Genomic DNA, 18,288 nt, shown 5'->3' with positions numbered 1-18,288 from the left:
CATGAAAATAACTTGTGGAGACAGGCTCCGCAGACCATGAGGTAGCTAAAGTTTTTCCAGCAGAGATTCATCATATCATCAAGGAGCTCGTACAACCCAGAACAAGTCAGGAATTTGTATGAAACTGGCAAGTTTATGAAACTGAATGTGAAATTGCTATTTGTTTTCCTGATTACTAGTGTTCAACTCTACACACACCTAGTGTTACTTTAAATGTAATTAGGCTACCGTATGTACATATAAATTTCCATCATAGACTGTAGCTATTTTAACGATTAATATACATACATGGTATACAGCACATAAATTTGAATTACTGTAATATTAATTATAGTTTAATATAGAAGATATGAAGGGAAAAATTGGATTGACATACTGAAGCTGAAGAAGACCTTGATGTGCCCATGAATGAATTCAGTGTGTTTGAAATCAAAGCGAACCTTAAAAAACTAAAGAGATGGAAGAGACACTGGATACAGTGGAATACCTGCTGAGATGATAATGTCCGAAAATGAAATGACTCCCAGAATGCTTACAAGATTATTTTGTAGAATGTGGCGTGAAGAGGCAAAGCCTGATGAATGGGAGCTAGGAATGTTGGGGAAAATGGCAAAAAAAGGAGATCAGACTGATTGGAATAATTACAGAGGCATCACACTTACGTCAATTGTTATGAAAATACTGTATATAGTATGCTTATTCTAAAGAGACTAGAGAGAAAGCTTGCTGAAAAACTGTAAGATGAACAAACAGGATTTAAAAAGAGTAGAAGTTGCACTAAATTTTCATTTTCAGACAAGTTGTACAGGAATGTGTAGAATATAGATATTCACTTTTGATGTCATTTGTGGACTATGAAATAGCCTTTAATAGTGGGCACCGGCCAATTTTGTGGAGAGTCCCGAGTTATTATGGAGTTCCTATCAAATATGTATATTTGATTAAATCTGTTCATGAATATAGTAAGTGCAAAGTTAATGTTAGCGGAGACCTATCAAATGAATTTCCAGTGAACAATGGAGTACTCCAAGGGAATGTATTATCACCCATGTTGTTTATCCTTCTCATGGATTTTCTAATGCATAGAAGAGTTGGGGATGGCGGAAATGATTAGACTGGATTGGTAATAGGAAATTAGCTGATCTAGAGTATGCTGATGATGCTGTCCTTATTAGCAGAACACCACAGGATTTGCCATGTCTGTTTACCAGAATGCATGAAATATCACAAGAGGCTGGGCTCAAGATAAATAAAAGAAAGACAGAGATGATTATTATTATTATTATTACTATTATTATTATTATTACTTGCTAAGCTACAACTCCAGTTGGAAAAGCAAGATGCTATAAGCCCAGGGGCTCCAACTGGGAAAATAGCCCAGAAAGGAAAGGAAACAAGGAAAAAATATAAGATTTTAAGAACAATAACATTAAAATAAATATTTCCTATATAAACTAAAAACTTCAAAAAAACAAGAGAAAGAGAAATAAGATAGAATAGTTTGCTCGTGTGTACCCTCAAGCAAGAGAACTCTAATCCAAAACAGTGGAAGACCACGGTACAGAGGCTATGGCACTACAAGAACAATGGTTTGATTTTGGAGTGTCCTTCTCCTAGAAAAGCTGCTTACCATAGCTAAAGAGTCTCTTCTACCCTTGTCAAGAGGAAAGTAGCCATAGAACCATTACAGTGCAATAGTTAACTCCTTGGGTGAAGAAGAATTGTTTAGTAATCTCAAGTGTTGTCAGGTGTATGAGGACAGAGGAGAATCTGTAAAGAATAGGCCAGACTATTCGGTGTATATTTAGGCAAAGGGAAAATTAACTGTAACTAGAGAGAAAGATCCTATGTAGTACTGTCTGGCCAGTAAAAGGACCCCATAGCTCTCCAGCGGTAGTATCTCAACGGGTGGCTGGTGATGAGAACAGAATAAACAATGGAAGATGAAATATCATTGGAAGGAGAAAGGATTAATGAGGTAGAATCCTTTAAATATTTAGGAACTATAATGTATAATACAGGGTCTTTAGAATTGGAACTTAATGAAAGACTGAAAAAAAGCAAACCTGACAATGGCTAGGTTAAGTATACAGTAATTTGGAAATCAAATCGCCTGAAATTAAATATAAAAATCAGGCTATATATCAGTTTCGTGAGGTCAGTGTTACTGTATGGACATGAGTCGTGGTATGGCAATGAAACAATATCCAACAGATTTTTGTAGATTTGAGAACAAAGCCTTGGGAAAAATTTTTGGAGTGAAATGGCAGGAGAGGATTGGAAATGAAACTATAAGAGAAATTACTTGAGTGTCATATGTGGATGAGATCATGATGAGGGGTAACCAAGGCCCTTTGTGTCAATAGGCATAAGAGATGATGATGATGATGATAGTGTTAATATACTCAACATTCTTTTTATTGCTTGACAGGTTTGTTTTGGAAGAAGATACCTTATAAGACATGTATTACCCAGGAAGAACACTGTGCTCCCTGACAAAATGACAAAATTGGCGACCGAGTCAATGGAGTAGTTCCTGCTTAAAGGTAATTTTACGTTGCCCAAAGTGTGTACAATACTGCAGTCCCTTTCTGGGAGTGTACCATAAGAGCTTGAAGGATTCCCACAACTAAGAGGGTTTCATGAAGTCTTCCCTCCCATGAAGAGGGACGTTCGGGACTACGGTCTCAAATAACTTTCGTACTGTGGAATTCAGTGACAGACAAACCTTTTGGCAATTTGGGGGAGACCTTTGAATCCTTGGAAGTGAGTACTATAGGGGAATCTAGAAGGCCACTTCAGTGGTACCAAGCTAATGTGTAACCCATTTACAATGCCTTGCAGAACTTTATTAAGGCAAAGTTTGGGTTAATCCTTTTGATTTATTGAAGTGGAGGTAAACTGAACTGTTGTACAGTGATGCAATATGCAATGGCTCTTCTGCCATGCCCTCATGGACAAGCCAATGCCAATGGAGAGGCAATGGCCATGTCACTTCTAGAGAGTGGAGAAGTTTTCGGACTTTCCGTAAAAGAAACGGCTCCATTCCTAATCCAGTCCATAAAATCCACCAGTAGACTCAAGAAACATCCCGTTTAAGAGGCCAGCTCCTGTTTTCTATACCCAACCTCATCCCACACTGTGAGACTTGGACCTTACTATAGATCTACAGTAAAAGATGCGTATTGGAACGTCTCTATTGCTCACCACTTCTGACCTTACCTAGGGTTTTGGCTCAGGAAGGGGGTGTACAGGTTCAAAGTAATGCCATTCAGTCTCAACATCGCCCTTAGAATGATTACAAAGTTATTAAAGCAGTGATGAAAGCCTTGATGTTGCAGGTACTGTACAGTAGTTCAAATCATAGCTTATTTAGAAGACTGGCTAATTTGGGTGGAGACAGATGAATTATGTCTCGAATACACAATTAGGTTTAGCAAGTTCAAGACATTTGGTTTTAATGAACTTTTGCAAAGTCTAGACTAATTCAAGAGGGATATTTGATGGGGGTTAGGTTGACAATAGAGTATGGTGAAAGCCACACTACCCTTACAAAGCCTCTCGGCAAAGAATTCTAGCAGGGTCAAAGCCTTGGTTTCAAGCGCTTCTCTTCCAGAAGGCAAATGATGGAGATTTTGGCTCTTCTTCAGTTTACCTCTATAGTTGCACTGGTTTTAAAGAACGGAATCAAAGATCTTCGTTGCATTCAGAAAAGGATAGGTTGGAAAGGGTTTCGAGAGTCAGTCAGTCTTAGTCACTCAGTTAGTGCGAAAGAATTTGCAGGTCATATAGACAATGCAAATTGCTTGGCCAGGTCAGTTCCATTGGTCCCTCCCTTGGTTACTGTGATTATTCATACAGTATACCGTAGATGCATCGAGGACAGACTGCGGAGGTCGTTCAGGAGACCTTTGTGTTCGGGATTAGTCCCCCTCAGTTCGCAACTTTTCACGTAAATGTGTTGGAAGTGATGGCAGTTCTCCTGACATGGAAGAGAATTGGTCAACAAAGGAACTCTTATATAAGATCTTCATAGACAACCAAGTGGTAGTCTGCTGCCTCAGAAAGTGGGATCCTGCTCACGAACTTCCAATGCTGTGACCCTTCCAATTATGAGGTTCATGAAGGAGAGTCATGCAATCCTTTCATCATTCCATCTTTCGGGTTCACTTGTAGTAAAGGACACCCTATCCAGGTAGACAGTCTTGCATACAGAATGGACACTGGATCATAGTTCTTTTCAGGTGGTGTTAGAATTAGTTCCGGATCTCCAACTGAACCTGTTCGTTACTATAGAAAACTACAAACTTCCACCATATGTAGCCCCGACTGCTAAATATCAAGCAGTGATAAGAAAAAGATACTCTGAATTAGGTTGAAACAGATTGACATTGATCTATCTATTCCTCCATAAAGTGATTTTGTAAGCTTTAAATATCCCTCAGGACTTTTTAGGGACAGATGTGGTTATAGAGCCACTTAGTCCCAATAGTCTGCTTCAATATCTAAAACCAAGAATACACTCACTTCAGTCTGCACAGCTGTATCAGAAAGTCTGACTACCTTCGCTTCCTCCTTTCCGACCCAGAACCTTCACGTTTGGATTTTCTCTCCTGTATTTTCGAGAATGTTTTCCCAATCCACAATTTGACTCTTTTGATAAGCTGCAAGAGGTCTTTATCCACAAGACAATATCATTCTGTGTGGAAGATGAGGATTGTGTTTCTACATTGTCAGTCACTCTGCCTGATAACCTTAGACTTCTTGGCTTCCTTTCTGGTCCACCTCTGGAAGCAGCAGCTCCAACCAACATCTATACTATTACAGAAAATCTGTTTTACCAGAATCTCTCAAGCACGCCTTTGACGTGGATCTCCACTTTGACATGTTTCATAAGAACACCCAGTCTTTTGCTTAGTATAGACCATCTCCACTAACTCCTGTGGTTTCTTGGTCTCTGGATAGGGTTCTTGAGTTTAGGCTGGGATGGATAAATCCTATATTTCTCCTAAAGAACCTTTATAAAAAGCTACAATTCTATAACTTAAGCTTTGGGAAGTGGAGTAAGCGAATTGGTGACTTTTCGGAAGGACCAAGAATTCATTAGAATATACAACATCCTGATTCTGGGTCTCCTTAATCTAGTCAAAACAAATCGGCTTTATATCTCGGATATTGAGTCAGTAGATAGCAACCTCCGTCCGGGGTTGACCTGAAAATAATATTTACACAGATCCAAGTCTTTAGAAGGTAGCCTGTTTATAAATACCCAGACCAACAAGCCCCTCTCAACAGAGGCTATACGTTTCTTGATGGTCTCCCTTTTTTTCAAAAAGCTGATTCTGTTTATATCCCAAAAAACCATGTGAGTAAAATTCCCTTTGCATTTCGTTCTTTGCTAATAGGCAATTTCAGGACACCCCCAAGCTTCATGGGTTGATCTGGGAATAGTGTTCATTAATCACTACTGAAACATCCAAGCAGTACAACATGTATTGTATGCGTAGTACTTGACACATTCGTGACCTCTGAAGGGGTAGTCAAGAAAGAGGGCCAAATCACCAGGCCTTTTAGGCAGACAACATTCTACAGTCACCCTTGAAAGGTAAGAGTCAAACCAGATATGATTAAAAACACATTAAAGGTCAAGTTGAGGGAAGGTGAATTAATCCATCTACCTAGAAAATATAGCCTAATCCTTAGAAGAAGCAATAATTCTTAATACTTACTGAATATCTCATCTTTTACTTTTAAATGACAAAAGTTAGGGGTCATCAATAAAATGTATTTCACTATACAGTACTACTAAAACACATACTTGTAATAGACTGCTATAAAATTACATGAGAAAAATAAAAACTACCCAAAATGGAAAATATTAATAGAAAATTCAGCGACTTGAGTGTTTGTAAGGCAAGGTAATAAAAATAAACGTATTATTCGTCCTAGTTTGATCATAGAGGCTTGGTGAAGCAATGGTCAGGCAGCACCTCATAACAGGTTGGTGATACCAGGGCTTTTAGAAAAGGGTTATCGCGTACAATAAAAATTTATTTGTCCGAGATTTTTGTCGTGGAAAAACAATTTCAGGGCAGTTTTATTTAAATAATACTGTATACTGTACTACAAAAACGAATCAAAGAAAGTTACAGCATCCACTTACTTTAAAAAATATTGCATATTTTGACATCTCCTTAGTGTTTGAACGAGCAAGTGATGAGAGAGTAGAGAGAATAACCATTCTCATAATATTAGTGTCCCCAAGATGACCAAGCAAACTAAGAACCACTTCCTGTTTCTGATGCCCTTCCATTGACACAAAAGCAGATCTGCAAAGAGAACATTAAAGAAAGCTCATTGAACATTAATCCCTATAGGTTCGACAAAGAAAAATTACATTTAGATAACCATGTACATGAGTTTTTAAATCAAAACTTTCCTTTCTTTTGTTTCATAAAACAAGACTGATATTTTTTTACATTGTATCATCTTCAGCACTGCTGTTACTGAAAATATAAAACATAAAACTCGAACCTTTCCTCTCTTTTGAAATGATTGAAAGGGAAATAGGAATCAAAGTTAAAGTTTGAGATAGGTGGCTAAGTCTCAACTTCACAGAAAGAAGGGTAAGGTATTTGAGACATCAAAGTGAAAGAGATAGGAAAGATTCATGAGGGGCCAAGTAAATGTAACGCGAATGGGGGTATTTTAGTTGAAAAACTATAAAAAAAAAAAACATACATTTGGGTCAGCCTAGTCCTGTTTAATGCTACTAAATTAAGAAAATTAACACGATCTTTACGATACTAATAAAACAAAATCACAAAGTTAAGTTGGGAGCATCATAAGACCTATGATTGATGTAAAATATCTCCACTACCTCCACAAGGAATTAACTGAAAACTATCCACTGGTCAGAATAAAGAAAAAATGGTACTGTTTTGATAATAGACACAGTAACAGGATTAGAATGCTGCAGTGAGCAAAACTATTCTACAAAGGAAAAGGGGATGCACCACAATGTAATAAGTATTAAGGAATAAGGTTCTTGCTAGATGACCATGAAGGTACTGCAGAATGTATTGTTGATATATACATATATACATACATACATACATACATATACAGTATATATATATATATATATATATATATATATATATATATATATATATATATATATATATATATATATATATATATATATACATACAGTATTTATATAGTGTATACTGTATATATATATATATATATATATATATATATATATATATATATATATATATATATTATATATATATATATATATATATATATATATATATATATATATATATATATATATATATATATATATATATATATATATATATATATATATATATATATATATATGGTTGTTTAACTTGTATGTTGATGAAATGGTGAGAGAGGTGAATGCTCGAGTGCTTGGACGAGAATTGAAACTGGTAGACAAGAATGATCATGAATGGAAGGTAAATCAGTTGTTGTTTGCGGATGATACTGTACTGGTTGCAGACGCAGAAGAGAAACTTGGCTGATTAGTGACAGAATTTGGAAGGGTGTGTGAGAGAAGGAAGTTGAGAGTTAAAGTGGGTAAGAGTAAGGTTATGAGATATACGGGAAGGGAAGGTGGTGCAAGGTTGAATGTCATGTTGAATGGAGAGTTTCTTGAGGAGGTGAATAAGTTTAAGCACTTGGGGTCTGTTGTTGCAGAAAATGGTGGAAGCAGATGTACGTCAGAGTAAATGAAGGATGCAGGGTGTTGGGGGCAGTGAAGGGAGTGGTAAAGAATAGAGGGTTGGGCATGAATGTAGAGAGTTCTGTATGAGAAACTGATTGTACCAACTGTGATGTATGGATCAGAGTTGTGCGGAATGAAAGTGACGGAGACAAAAATTGAATGTGTTTGAGATGAAGTGTCTAAGGAGTATGGCTGGTGTATCTCGAATAGATAGGGTTAGGAACGAAGTAGTGAGGGTGAGAACGTGTGTAAGAAATGAGCTAGCAGCTAGAGTGGATATGAATGTGTTGAGGTGGTTTGGCCATGTTGAAAGAATGGAAAATGGCTGTCTGCTAAAGAAGGTGATAGATGCAAGAGTTGATGGGAGAAGTACAAGAGGAAGGCCAAGGTTTGGGTGGATGAATGGAGTGAAGAAAGCTCTGGGTGATAGGAGGATGGATGTGAGAGAGGAAAGAGAGCAAGCTAGAAATAGGAATGAATGGCGAGCAATTGTGACGCAGTTCCGGTAGGCCCTGCTGCTTCCTCCGGTCACCTTGGATGACTGCGGAAGTAGCAGCAGTAGGGGATTCAGCGTTATGAAGCTTCATCTGTGGTGGATAACGGGGGAGGGTGGGCTGTGGCACCTAGCAGTACCAGATGAACTCAGTTGAGTCCCTTGTCATGTTGGGTGGAACATAGAGAGGAAAGGTCCCCTTTTTTCATTTGTTTGATGTCGGCTATCCCCCAAAATTGGGGGAAGTGCATAAGTGTATGTATGTATGTACAGTGGATTAGTAAAAAAATCTTAAACCAAGGCAATATGACAAATTCGTAGATAATTTGTATTTTTCCTAACTATACAAACCTTAGCTATCTAATATGGGTATTACTTTCGGCGTAGCTGAAATGACGAGCCATTAAAATTTTAACGAGGGTTTACTACCCCCTCGCTAGTTAGCGAGGGGGTAGGGAGGGGTAGCTTGCTACCCCTGCCCCCCTCACACACCTGTGATTAGCTCACTTTGCTTAGAGGTAGGACTTCCCGGGGGACAGGGCTGGTGAGCAAGTTTGATTAAATAGCTAAGGTTTGTATAGTTAGGAAAAATACAAATTATCTACGAATTTGTCATTTGTTCCGTAACTGAAATACAAACCACGCTATTTAATATGGATGACTCAACCCTTAGGTAGGGTGGTAAGTCCCAGCCATTACTGGCTTTTGGCTTTTTGCCCGGGGACTCAGTATCTGAGTGTGTTAGTACTCAAAGATAAGGAGTCCCTGCACCTCGCAAGTGCCTTGCCCTGCAAGGACCGCGGCCTACGTAAGCTTGTGTGTGAAGGAATGAAGTGTGACTCGTCCTATGAAGTTGACCTGAAGTCCTTTAGATGGAATTCTAGGATAGGACGTTCCCAATACCACCTCGTAAGGGTATGGGGACATGACAGTATTATCTTAATACTAGGAACACAAGGAAACATGGTTTACCTGCAGTGGTTTGAGGTCAGCTGTGCAGAGAACCCAGGATGCTGCTTTCCCCAAGAGAGGGGAGAATGAAAAAAAGAATAAGGGCCAGGCATACCTTTTCCTTCTTGCAGACTAAAACTGGGTAACAATGCCCTCAACCCTCTGCTACTTGTCCATTAAGGAGCCTGAGGTTTAAACCAGCTGTTGTGCAGCCACCACAGGGCCGATAGAAAACATATCGAGCCTCCTGTGGGTCACGTCTTGCAGGTAGTGGGCTGTGAAGGTCGTCTGACGCTTCCAAACCCCTGCTTGTAAAACCTGCGTCACCGAGTAGTTCTTCTTGAAGGCCAGGGACGTAGCGATGCCCCTGACATCGTGTGCTCTAGGGCGACGTGACGGAGGAGGGTCGGGATTCAGGGAATGATGGATAACCCTGCGAATCCACGCTGAGATGGTATTCTTAGTGACCCTCCTCTTCGTCCTTCCGGTGCTCACAAACAATGCCTGCACCCGAGGACGAATTACAGCTGTTCTCTTAAGATAGAGCCTCAGACTCCTTACTGGGCACAGTAGGAGATGATCTGGGTCATCTGTTACAGAACGGGAGTCTGGGCACAGTAGGAGATGGTCTGGGTCATCTGTTACAGAACGAAGACTCGAAATCCGGAAAGAGTCGAACCGAGGGTCCGGCACTCCTGGATTTTGAGTCTTAGCAACAAACTCAGGGACGAATCTGAACGTTTACTCCCCCCATCCCCGAGACCATGAAGTTCGCCGACTCGCTTGGCCGAGGCCAAAGCAAGTAGGAACACCGTCTTCCAAGTCAGGTGGCGATCAAAGGCCTGGCGTAATGGTTCGAAGGGAGGTCTCTTAAGAGACCTGAGAACTCGAACCACGTTCCATGGAGGAGGTCTCGCTTCCGAATGAGGGCTGGTAAGTTCATAGCTTCATATGAGTAAAGAAAAGTTCCAGCGAAGAGGAAATGTCCATTCCTTTGATCCTGAAGGCAAGACTTAAGGCTGAGTGATAGCCTTTCACTGCCGAGACCGAAAGGCACATTTCTTCCTGCAAATACACGAGAAACTCCGCTATTGCTGGTATAGTGGCATCGAGTGGAGAGATACCCCTTCCATGACACCAACCACAGAAAACTCTCCACTTTGCCTGGTAGACCCCTGCGGATGACTTTCGCAGGGGTCGAGACATCCTTTCAGCAACTTGTTGCGAAAAACCTCTCTCTGTGAGGAGATGCTGGATAGTCTCCAGGCGTGAAGCCGCAGCGAAGTTACGGCTTTGTGAAAGATGTTGGCGTGTGGTTGTTTGAGTAGCTCGTGTCGTGGAGGAAGTTCTCTCGGGAGTTCCGTCAGGAGCTGCAGAAGATCCGGAAACCACTCTGCGTGATGCCATAGCGAAGCTATCAAGGTCATTGAAAGGTTGACCAATATTCTGGTCTTGTTGAGCACCCTCATCAGACAGAACGGGGGAAAGGCGTAGACGTCGATGTTGTCCCACCGTTGTTGGAAAGCATCTTGCCAGAGAGCCTTGGGGTCCAGGACTAGGGAGCAGTAAAGCGGAAGCTTGAAATTCAAAGCTGTCGCGAACAGATCCACCGTCGGGGAACCCCACAAAGTCAGGACTTTGTTGACTACTAGATGATCCAAAGACCACTCGGTACTCACTATCTAGGATGCCCTGCTCAGACTGTCGGCGAACACATTCCTCTTGCCTGAAATGAAACGAGCTGATAGTGGAATCGAGTGGACTTCGGTCCATCTCAGTATCTCTACTGCCAGATGGGATAGCTGCTCTGAAGAGGTACCTCCCTGCTTGTTGATGTAAGCCTCTACCGTAGTGTTGTCGCTCATCACCACCACTGAGTGACCCGCCAGGTACTGTTGGAACTGTTGAAATGCCAGGAATACGGCCTTCATCTCTAGCAGATTTATGTGGAGGCACTTTTCTGATTCTGACCAGAGGCCTGAGGTCCTGTGGTTCAGAACATGGGCCCCCCACCCTTTCTTTGAGGCGTCCGAAAACAGCATCAAATCCGGGGGGAGGACGAGAAGATCCACTCACTTTCGTAGGTTCTCGTCTGTCACCCACCACTGAAGGTCCGTCCGTTCCGCAGGACCCATAGGGACCATGATGTCCGGGGAATCGTGTCCTTGATTCCATCGAGATTTGAGTCGCCATTGCAGGGATCTCATCCTGAGGCGCCCGTTTGGAACTAGACGGGCCAGGGAAGAAAGGTGACCGAGGAGACGTAACCACGATTGGGCTGGGAGTTCTTCTCGTCTGAGGAAAGGATCTGCGACCCTCGTCAGCCTTGCTATCCTGTCATCTGATGGGAAGGCTTTGTGGAGATTGGTGTCCAATATCATGCCTAGATATACCAGTCGCTGAGTTGGAAGCAGAGAAGACTTCTTGAGATTTACCATGATCCCTAGATCTTGGCAAAGTTCCAGAAGCTTGTCTCGGTGTCGAAGAAGGGTCAACTCCGAGTCTGCTAGGATCAGCCAGTCGTCCAGATAACGGAGGAGACGGATGCCGATCCTGTGTGCCCACGAAGAAATCAGGGTGAACACTCTGGTAAATACCTGAGGTGCTGTGGAGAGACCGAAACACAGCACCTTGAACTGGTAGATCTTGTTGTCTAGGCTGAATCTTAAGTACTTCCTTGAAGACGGATGGATTGGGATCTGGAAGTACGCGTCCTTCAGGTCCAGTGTACACATGAAGTCTTGTGGTCTCACTGCAAGTCTGACTGTGTCTGCTGTCTCCATGCTGAACAGGGTTTGTTTGACAAACCTGTTCAGAGCTGAGAGGTCAAAGACTGGTCTCCAGCCTCCAGACGCCTTCCTTACAAGAAAAAGTCGACTGAAGAAGCCTGGGGAACCGTCGACAACCTTCTGGAGAGCGTCCTTCTTTAACATGGTCTCGACTTCTGCCCGTAGGGCTTGGCCCCTTGCCGATCCCATGGCAAAGGAGCTCAACGACACTGGATCCGCTGTCAGGGGAGGTAGAGATATTGTGAACGGGACGCGATACCCCTAACTGATTACGGAAATCGTCCAGGAATTGGCCCCAAGTTGCTGCCACCTGATTGCGCAACTTTGTAGGCATCCCCCCACTGGTGGACATGCAGAGGGATTGCCAATCCTAGCGTTTGCGGCCTCGACCACTCCCTCTAGGATTTTTCCCTCCCCTGGAGGACTTTTTGCCTTTCTTGTCTTTGACAGGAAAGGGCTTCGACACCGTTACCTTTGCTGCCACTTCCGGTTTCGTCGTCTTGGACGGGCGAGGTTGTTGAGGTGCTGGAGGTTTATAGGGCTTTGATGTAAGAGCCCTAGGTAGGAGAGGGTCCTGATTGGACTTCCTCCAACTCTCAGCTGCCTGTTCCACGTCTTTAGGCTCGAACAGGTTCTTCCCCAAAAGGGAAGAATGTCTGAGCCTGCTGATCTCGACGGATGGGACCTTCGTGTGGAACCTCTCTGCCAACGCATCACATCATTTCAGGATGGAATTGGCCCACAAGTTTGAGATTTAGTGGGCCAGAAACTCAATGGTGCGGGTGCCCGAAAGGAGGAAGGTCTCCAGGGCCTTCCTGGTGCTCTCCTTAGACAGGTCCTCGCAACAGGATGCCAAAAGACCCCAGCCAGACGTCCAGCCACGAAGTAGCCTGCATGGCACACTTCGCAACCTTCTCCTGACTTACGATCTCTGTCGCCGAGAAAAACACTTGCCGGCTAGAGCGCCTCTCTAGAGGGACTCCCTTGGTGAGCTCTTCCACCGAATGGTGCAAGGGGAGAGCTAGGCAAGACTCCTCCATGATCTCAAAGTACCTCCTCTGGTGGATACGAGGAGGAGGGAGGAGTTTGTTGCCAGCAGTGGAACGGCTGGAGGAAGCGAGTTCGGAGAGCTGCCCCTCAACCTTATCCCTGGCACTCTTCACCCCTTGGGACCAGGGCAAAGCCGCACTGGCCTTAGCGGGTTTCTGAGTGCCAAAGACTCGGTCCAGGACCGTGTCCTTGCCCTTTCGAGAAGGAATCTCGGGGTCCGGGAACCCGTTGAGATGCCTCATCAGGGTCAGAACCTGCCAAAAGGCATGCTCTGACTCCTGTGACTCCCTTCCTGGAGAACTGGCAGCAAAGTCTCCCGTCCCCAAAGGCTCTTCTTGGGGAGACACGTGGACGTTCTCCGAGGGTCTTGTTGGCTCTGGTCGAATCCTTGAGGAAGACTTGGGGATGGTTTTGGAGTCCTTAGGCTCCCTCCTAGGAGGAATACAGGACTCCAACAACGACGTCTGTGGGTTCTTCTCCTCCCCAACCCGGGACGATTCTCCTGCACAATGTGGGGTTTCTCCCATTGGTGCGATGGGAGAACGTCTCACCTCGGTCGACTCCCCTTTGGACGGAAAATCCTCGTCCACAGGAGGGAGAGAAAGTCTGGGGGGGGGGGGGGAAGAGCCTCCCTCAAGGACTTCCAAAGAGCCAGCTTGGCCCTGGGAGAAGTTACCACGACTTCTACTCCTCTCTTCCTCTTCAGTAGGGTCGGAGCTGCCATTGATTTGAGGGCCAACTCAGAGAAGGCAGGTTTGAAAGCCTGCATGACGGCTCTGACAAGGGGCCCGAACCATGGCTGCTTACTGAGAGCTGTGCTGTCAGAGACTCCCTCTGAAGGGAAGGGGATCGGGAGATCCTTCGGAGTAGAAACAACTGGGCTTGCCTGAAAAGAAAGGAAGGAGGTTGGTTCCTGAGCCTATCCAGAGTATTCCCATCCTCCTTCGGGAGCGCTGGTCTGCACTTGCAAGGGGAGGGGAACGTGAAGATGACGACCTGAAGACTCGCGTTCCTGTAGCTTCGCGGGGGGGTTCGCACTGTGAATCCCGATGGGAATCGCGCTGGGGATCGCGTTGGGAATCGTGTTGGGAATCGCGCTGGTGCTCGTGCGATGGGATTTTCCCTGGTTCGTGCTCAGGCGAACTTTATCGCGCGCGTGCGCGCGGAGATGATGGCGAGGGCGCGCGCTGGCGTGCAGGAGAGCAATGTCGTGCAGGAGAGCAATGGGGCGCAGGGCTTGTGGGCGCGTGGACGATCTGCGACGTGTGGGCGCGTTGACGTGCTGGTGAGCGATGGCGCGCAGATGATGGAGCGCGCAGGTGATCGGTGCGCACAGGTGCGCGATCTGGCGACAGCAGAGGAGGCGTCGAAGGGTGTGCAAGCGCTTGCGCGCGGAGGTGATAGCTCGCGCACGCGTGGGCGCGCAGGAACTCGCTGAGCTCTAGGAGGAGTGCGCACACGCGCAGGGGAAATACCCCTAGCGCGTGGGCGCGCAGGAGGGCGCACCGCAGGAGCTGTGACAGGTGCGCGTGATGGAGACTGCGCGCGATGACGCGCGGGCGAGGGCTGACGAGCAGGCGAGGTCCGAAGGCACGTAGGAGATCGCTGACGGGAAGGAGAAGAAAGGTTCTACCCTTCTGTGCCCAGACCCGAAGATCGTAGGCGTGCAGGAGCACGTTGGCGCGCAGGCGAACGCTGGCGAGTAGGTGAAGAGCGCTGGCGAGCAGGAGATCGTGGGCTCGCAGGAGAACGTGGGCGTGCGTGGCGCGCATCAGGTTGAGGGCTCGCTGATGTGCGCTGGCAAGAAGATCTCTGGCGCGCAGGTGAGCACTGGCGCGCAGGCGAGCGCTGGCGCGCAGGCGAGCGCTGGCGAACAGGAGAGTGCTGGCGCATAGTCTCAGCCACAGGAGATCGCTGGCGCGTTGTCCCTGGAGCAGGTGGTTTCTGAAGAGCAGTCTCAGGAACAGCAGGAGAGCGCTTGCGCGCCATAGCGCGTGGGCGCTCAGGAGAGCGCTGGCGCGCAGGGGATACCTGGCGCTTAAGCGACTTACTCACAATGTGAGAAAGCCCCTTTGCCCCGAAGGGACCGATGCCCGTTGGATAATGGGGTGCGTAGGCGCCCACAGCGCGTCAGCGGCCAGGAACGGAGAGGCAAGGTCAGCAGGTCTGGCAGGCGAAGGAGATCATGAACGATCTGCCGAAAGGTCCAGGGATACAGCTGCAACAGTCGGTGCACGGCGAGGAGGATCCTCTGCGGGAGACTGCGAAGACGAAGAACCGAAGAGGCGCCTCCTAACTCCCTCGTGGGGAGAAGGAAGTCCTCTACGGCAAAGAGGAAGGCGAACTTTCCGTCTGATACGTCCTCTAGGGGGCAGCAGGCAGACCATCGGCAGTCCTCCGAAGAGGAGTCTCTGTCAGTGAACTCCCCCGAGGGGGAGAATCACCTGCAGGAGAGACCGTTGGACTTAGCTCCTCCCTCGAAGGATGTTCGGAGGGGGGAACTAAGCCTTCAGCTGCATCGGGAACCATAGCAGGAGTTTGACCTAACTCGTCGGAAGCCCCTGCCACAACAACGTCGACAATAGACAGAGGATCAACCTCTGCTACCGCCGGCGACTGTTTGACAGCAGCCCCCAACCTGATTATGTCAAACAGGGCTTCCTTGGAGGGCGAACCCTGAAGCCCCAAGGAAGACCAAAGCTGCAATAAATCATTATTAGACACATTATCAGAAATATCCTCCCCCGCGGAAGGAGGAGGAGCTGCCTCGCTATGGGAGGCAACTCCCTCTCCCGAACCCTGAGGTTGGTGAACGTAAGTACGGCCTACGCTACCACTCGACGGTCCCTCAGGAGAGACCGATCGAGTGGGAGCTTCGGAGGAGGTTCGGGCTAAGGAAGAAGAGTCCTTGGGATTTTCTCGCTTCAAGGAAACCCCTGGAGGAGAAATATCCCGATTGGACTACTTCTTCCGGGGCCGGGAAAACCTCTCCCGCTGGGAGGTAGACCACTCCCTACACTCACCGCATACTTTATTTCTTTCACACCGTTGGCCCCTGCAATAAGGGCATAAGGTGTGAGGGTCTGTGTCCACCGTCGACATAAACGTTCCGCAAGGGCGGTCAGGTAAGCCGGGACACTTCTGCATGGTAGAGGCCAACTTCCAAACACACTGCAAAGAAAAAGCAAAAAATCACAAATTTTAAGTAATTTGTATTTTTCCTAACAGTACTTACCTCGAACTACTTTCTTAGGGGTATCTGGGATCTCCTCCCATCCGACCACCATCCGACCAGAGTTTTGTGTAGTTTACCCTACTCCCGTTTTCTGTGAGGGTTAACCTAAGACGGAGTGATACGATCAGGTCTTGACCCCCAGTAAGTTCTTGGTAGCTCAGGTTCTTAGGAGGTCCAGTAAGGCACTCGGAGAAGGAAGGGTGGGCCATTACCCGAGAGTAGTTCGAGGTAAGTACGGTTAGGAAAAATACAAATTACTTAAAATTTGTGATTTGTTCCAACACGGAGTATTTACCTTGAACTACTTTCTTAGGAGACTTACACTTTAGGAGGTGGGAGTGGCCTTCTAGACCTAGAGACCGAGCTAAGCATTATCAGGGGAACCTAGATAGGAGGCTAGGTTCTGTTGCCATTCAGGAAACATGGAAAATAGGGAAAACTACACAAAAAGCTCATCTTAGTGTCTAAGTAACTCACCTCTGCAAGAATTCCTAGGAGACATGTCCTTCCGATGATCGCGTGTCTTGATACAGGCTCAGGGGGACTACCCTAGTCTATCTTCGAGCGGAAATAGGGGAAGGAAGAACAAGGGGGGTTAAGGAACGAACCTGTCTCTCTTGGTCTTACCATCTGCGGTTGTTTCTGGGGCTACGCCGTTAAATCATTTGGAGTGCGGAGATGACGGTTCCTATTCAGAACCCATCCAGGGACTTCCTCGAATAGTCCTTTAGGTAATGAGCCGTGATGGTCGACTGGTTAGCCCAGGTGCCTGCTCTCAGGATCTGGCCCACTGCCATATTCTTCTCGAATGCTAACGAGGTACTTAGACCCCTAATGTCGTGGGGCCTGGGCTTGCCCAGCAGGCGAATTCCCGCACTACTGTAGGCTCTGATAATCACCTGCCGCAGCCAGGAGATAGTGTTCTTTGAGACTGGCTTCTTCACTGGGCCTGTGGAAACAAAAAGACTTTTGATACCAGGCTGAAGTCTAGCTGTCCTCTCTAGGTATTTCCTTATTGCTCTGACAGGGCACAGCCTTAAGTCCTTCGGGCTGTCCGAGCAAGGGATTGCTGGTACTGAGAAGCCCTCAAACCTGGGATCCCACACGGCTGGATTCTGGGTCTTAGCTACAAATGATGGTACAAACTTGAAGGAAGCCTCTCGCCAACCCTTCGAGTGCGAGACCTTGTAAGACAGTCCATGAATCTCCCCAACCCTTTTTGCTGAGGCTAATGCCAGCAGAAAGACAGTCTTGAGGGTGAGATCCTTGTCCACGATGTCTTTTAGGGGCTCGGACGGGGGTTCTACTAACATCTCCAGGACCCTGGCCACATCCCACTGTGGCACCCTAACGTCTTGAGGGGGGCATGCCTGCTCGAAACTCTTGATGAGCATCGAGATATGCCTAGACGCTCCCAGGTCGATGCCCTTCAGGAGGAAAACTTGGCCTAACGCTGCACGGACTCCCTTGATGGCCGGAATAGACATGTTGACCACCTCCCTGAGATAGACCAAGAAGTCCGCAACCTCCGGAATGGAGGCCTTCAGTGGCTTGATGTTCCTGGAGGAGCACCACTTAGTGAAAGTGGCCCACTTTGCTTGGTAGACCGCTGCCGATGAACCTCTCAGATACCCTGACATCCTTGCTGCTGTTCCCGACGAATAGCTTTCCTTCCTCAGGAGACGCTCGATAACCTCCACGCGTGAAGGCGGAGGGACTGAGGGTTCTCGTGGAACCTTTGAAAGTGGGGCTGCCGGAGAAGGTCTGGCCTGTCCGGGAGGGGCCAAGGTGGAAGACACGCTGGTTCCTTTAGATCCACGAACCATTCTCTCTCCGGCCACCAGGGCGCTACCAAAGACATCTTTAGGTTGTGGGCCCTCCTTACTCTGTTGAGCACCTGCCTGAGCATCGCGAAAGGAGGGAAGGCGTAAATGTCGAGATTGTCCCAAGGATGCTGGAAGGCATCCTCTAACGCCGCTCTTGGGTCTGGCACAGGAGAACAAAA

General features: G+C 46.3%; 1 protein-coding gene across 3 annotated transcripts in view; it reads right to left on the bottom strand.

Moving 5' to 3' along the window:
* The window catches only part of Fancd2, a 728,399-nt gene that overhangs the window by 193,305 nt on the left and 516,806 nt on the right, over positions 1-18,288 (bottom strand). For all 3 annotated transcript variants that reach the window (XM_068387949.1, XM_068387938.1, XM_068387943.1), the window contains one exon: positions 6,164-6,329. In XM_068387949.1, coding sequence (XP_068244050.1) covers positions 6,164-6,329 — 166 coding nt within the window. The remainder of the gene's footprint in view (positions 1-6,163; positions 6,330-18,288) is intronic.

Source organism: Palaemon carinicauda, chromosome 1 (genome assembly GCF_036898095.1).
Source record: "Palaemon carinicauda isolate YSFRI2023 chromosome 1, ASM3689809v2, whole genome shotgun sequence".
Lineage (NCBI taxonomy): Eukaryota > Metazoa > Arthropoda > Malacostraca > Decapoda > Palaemonidae > Palaemon > Palaemon carinicauda.
This window is presented reverse-complemented; position numbering and strand designations above follow the sequence as displayed.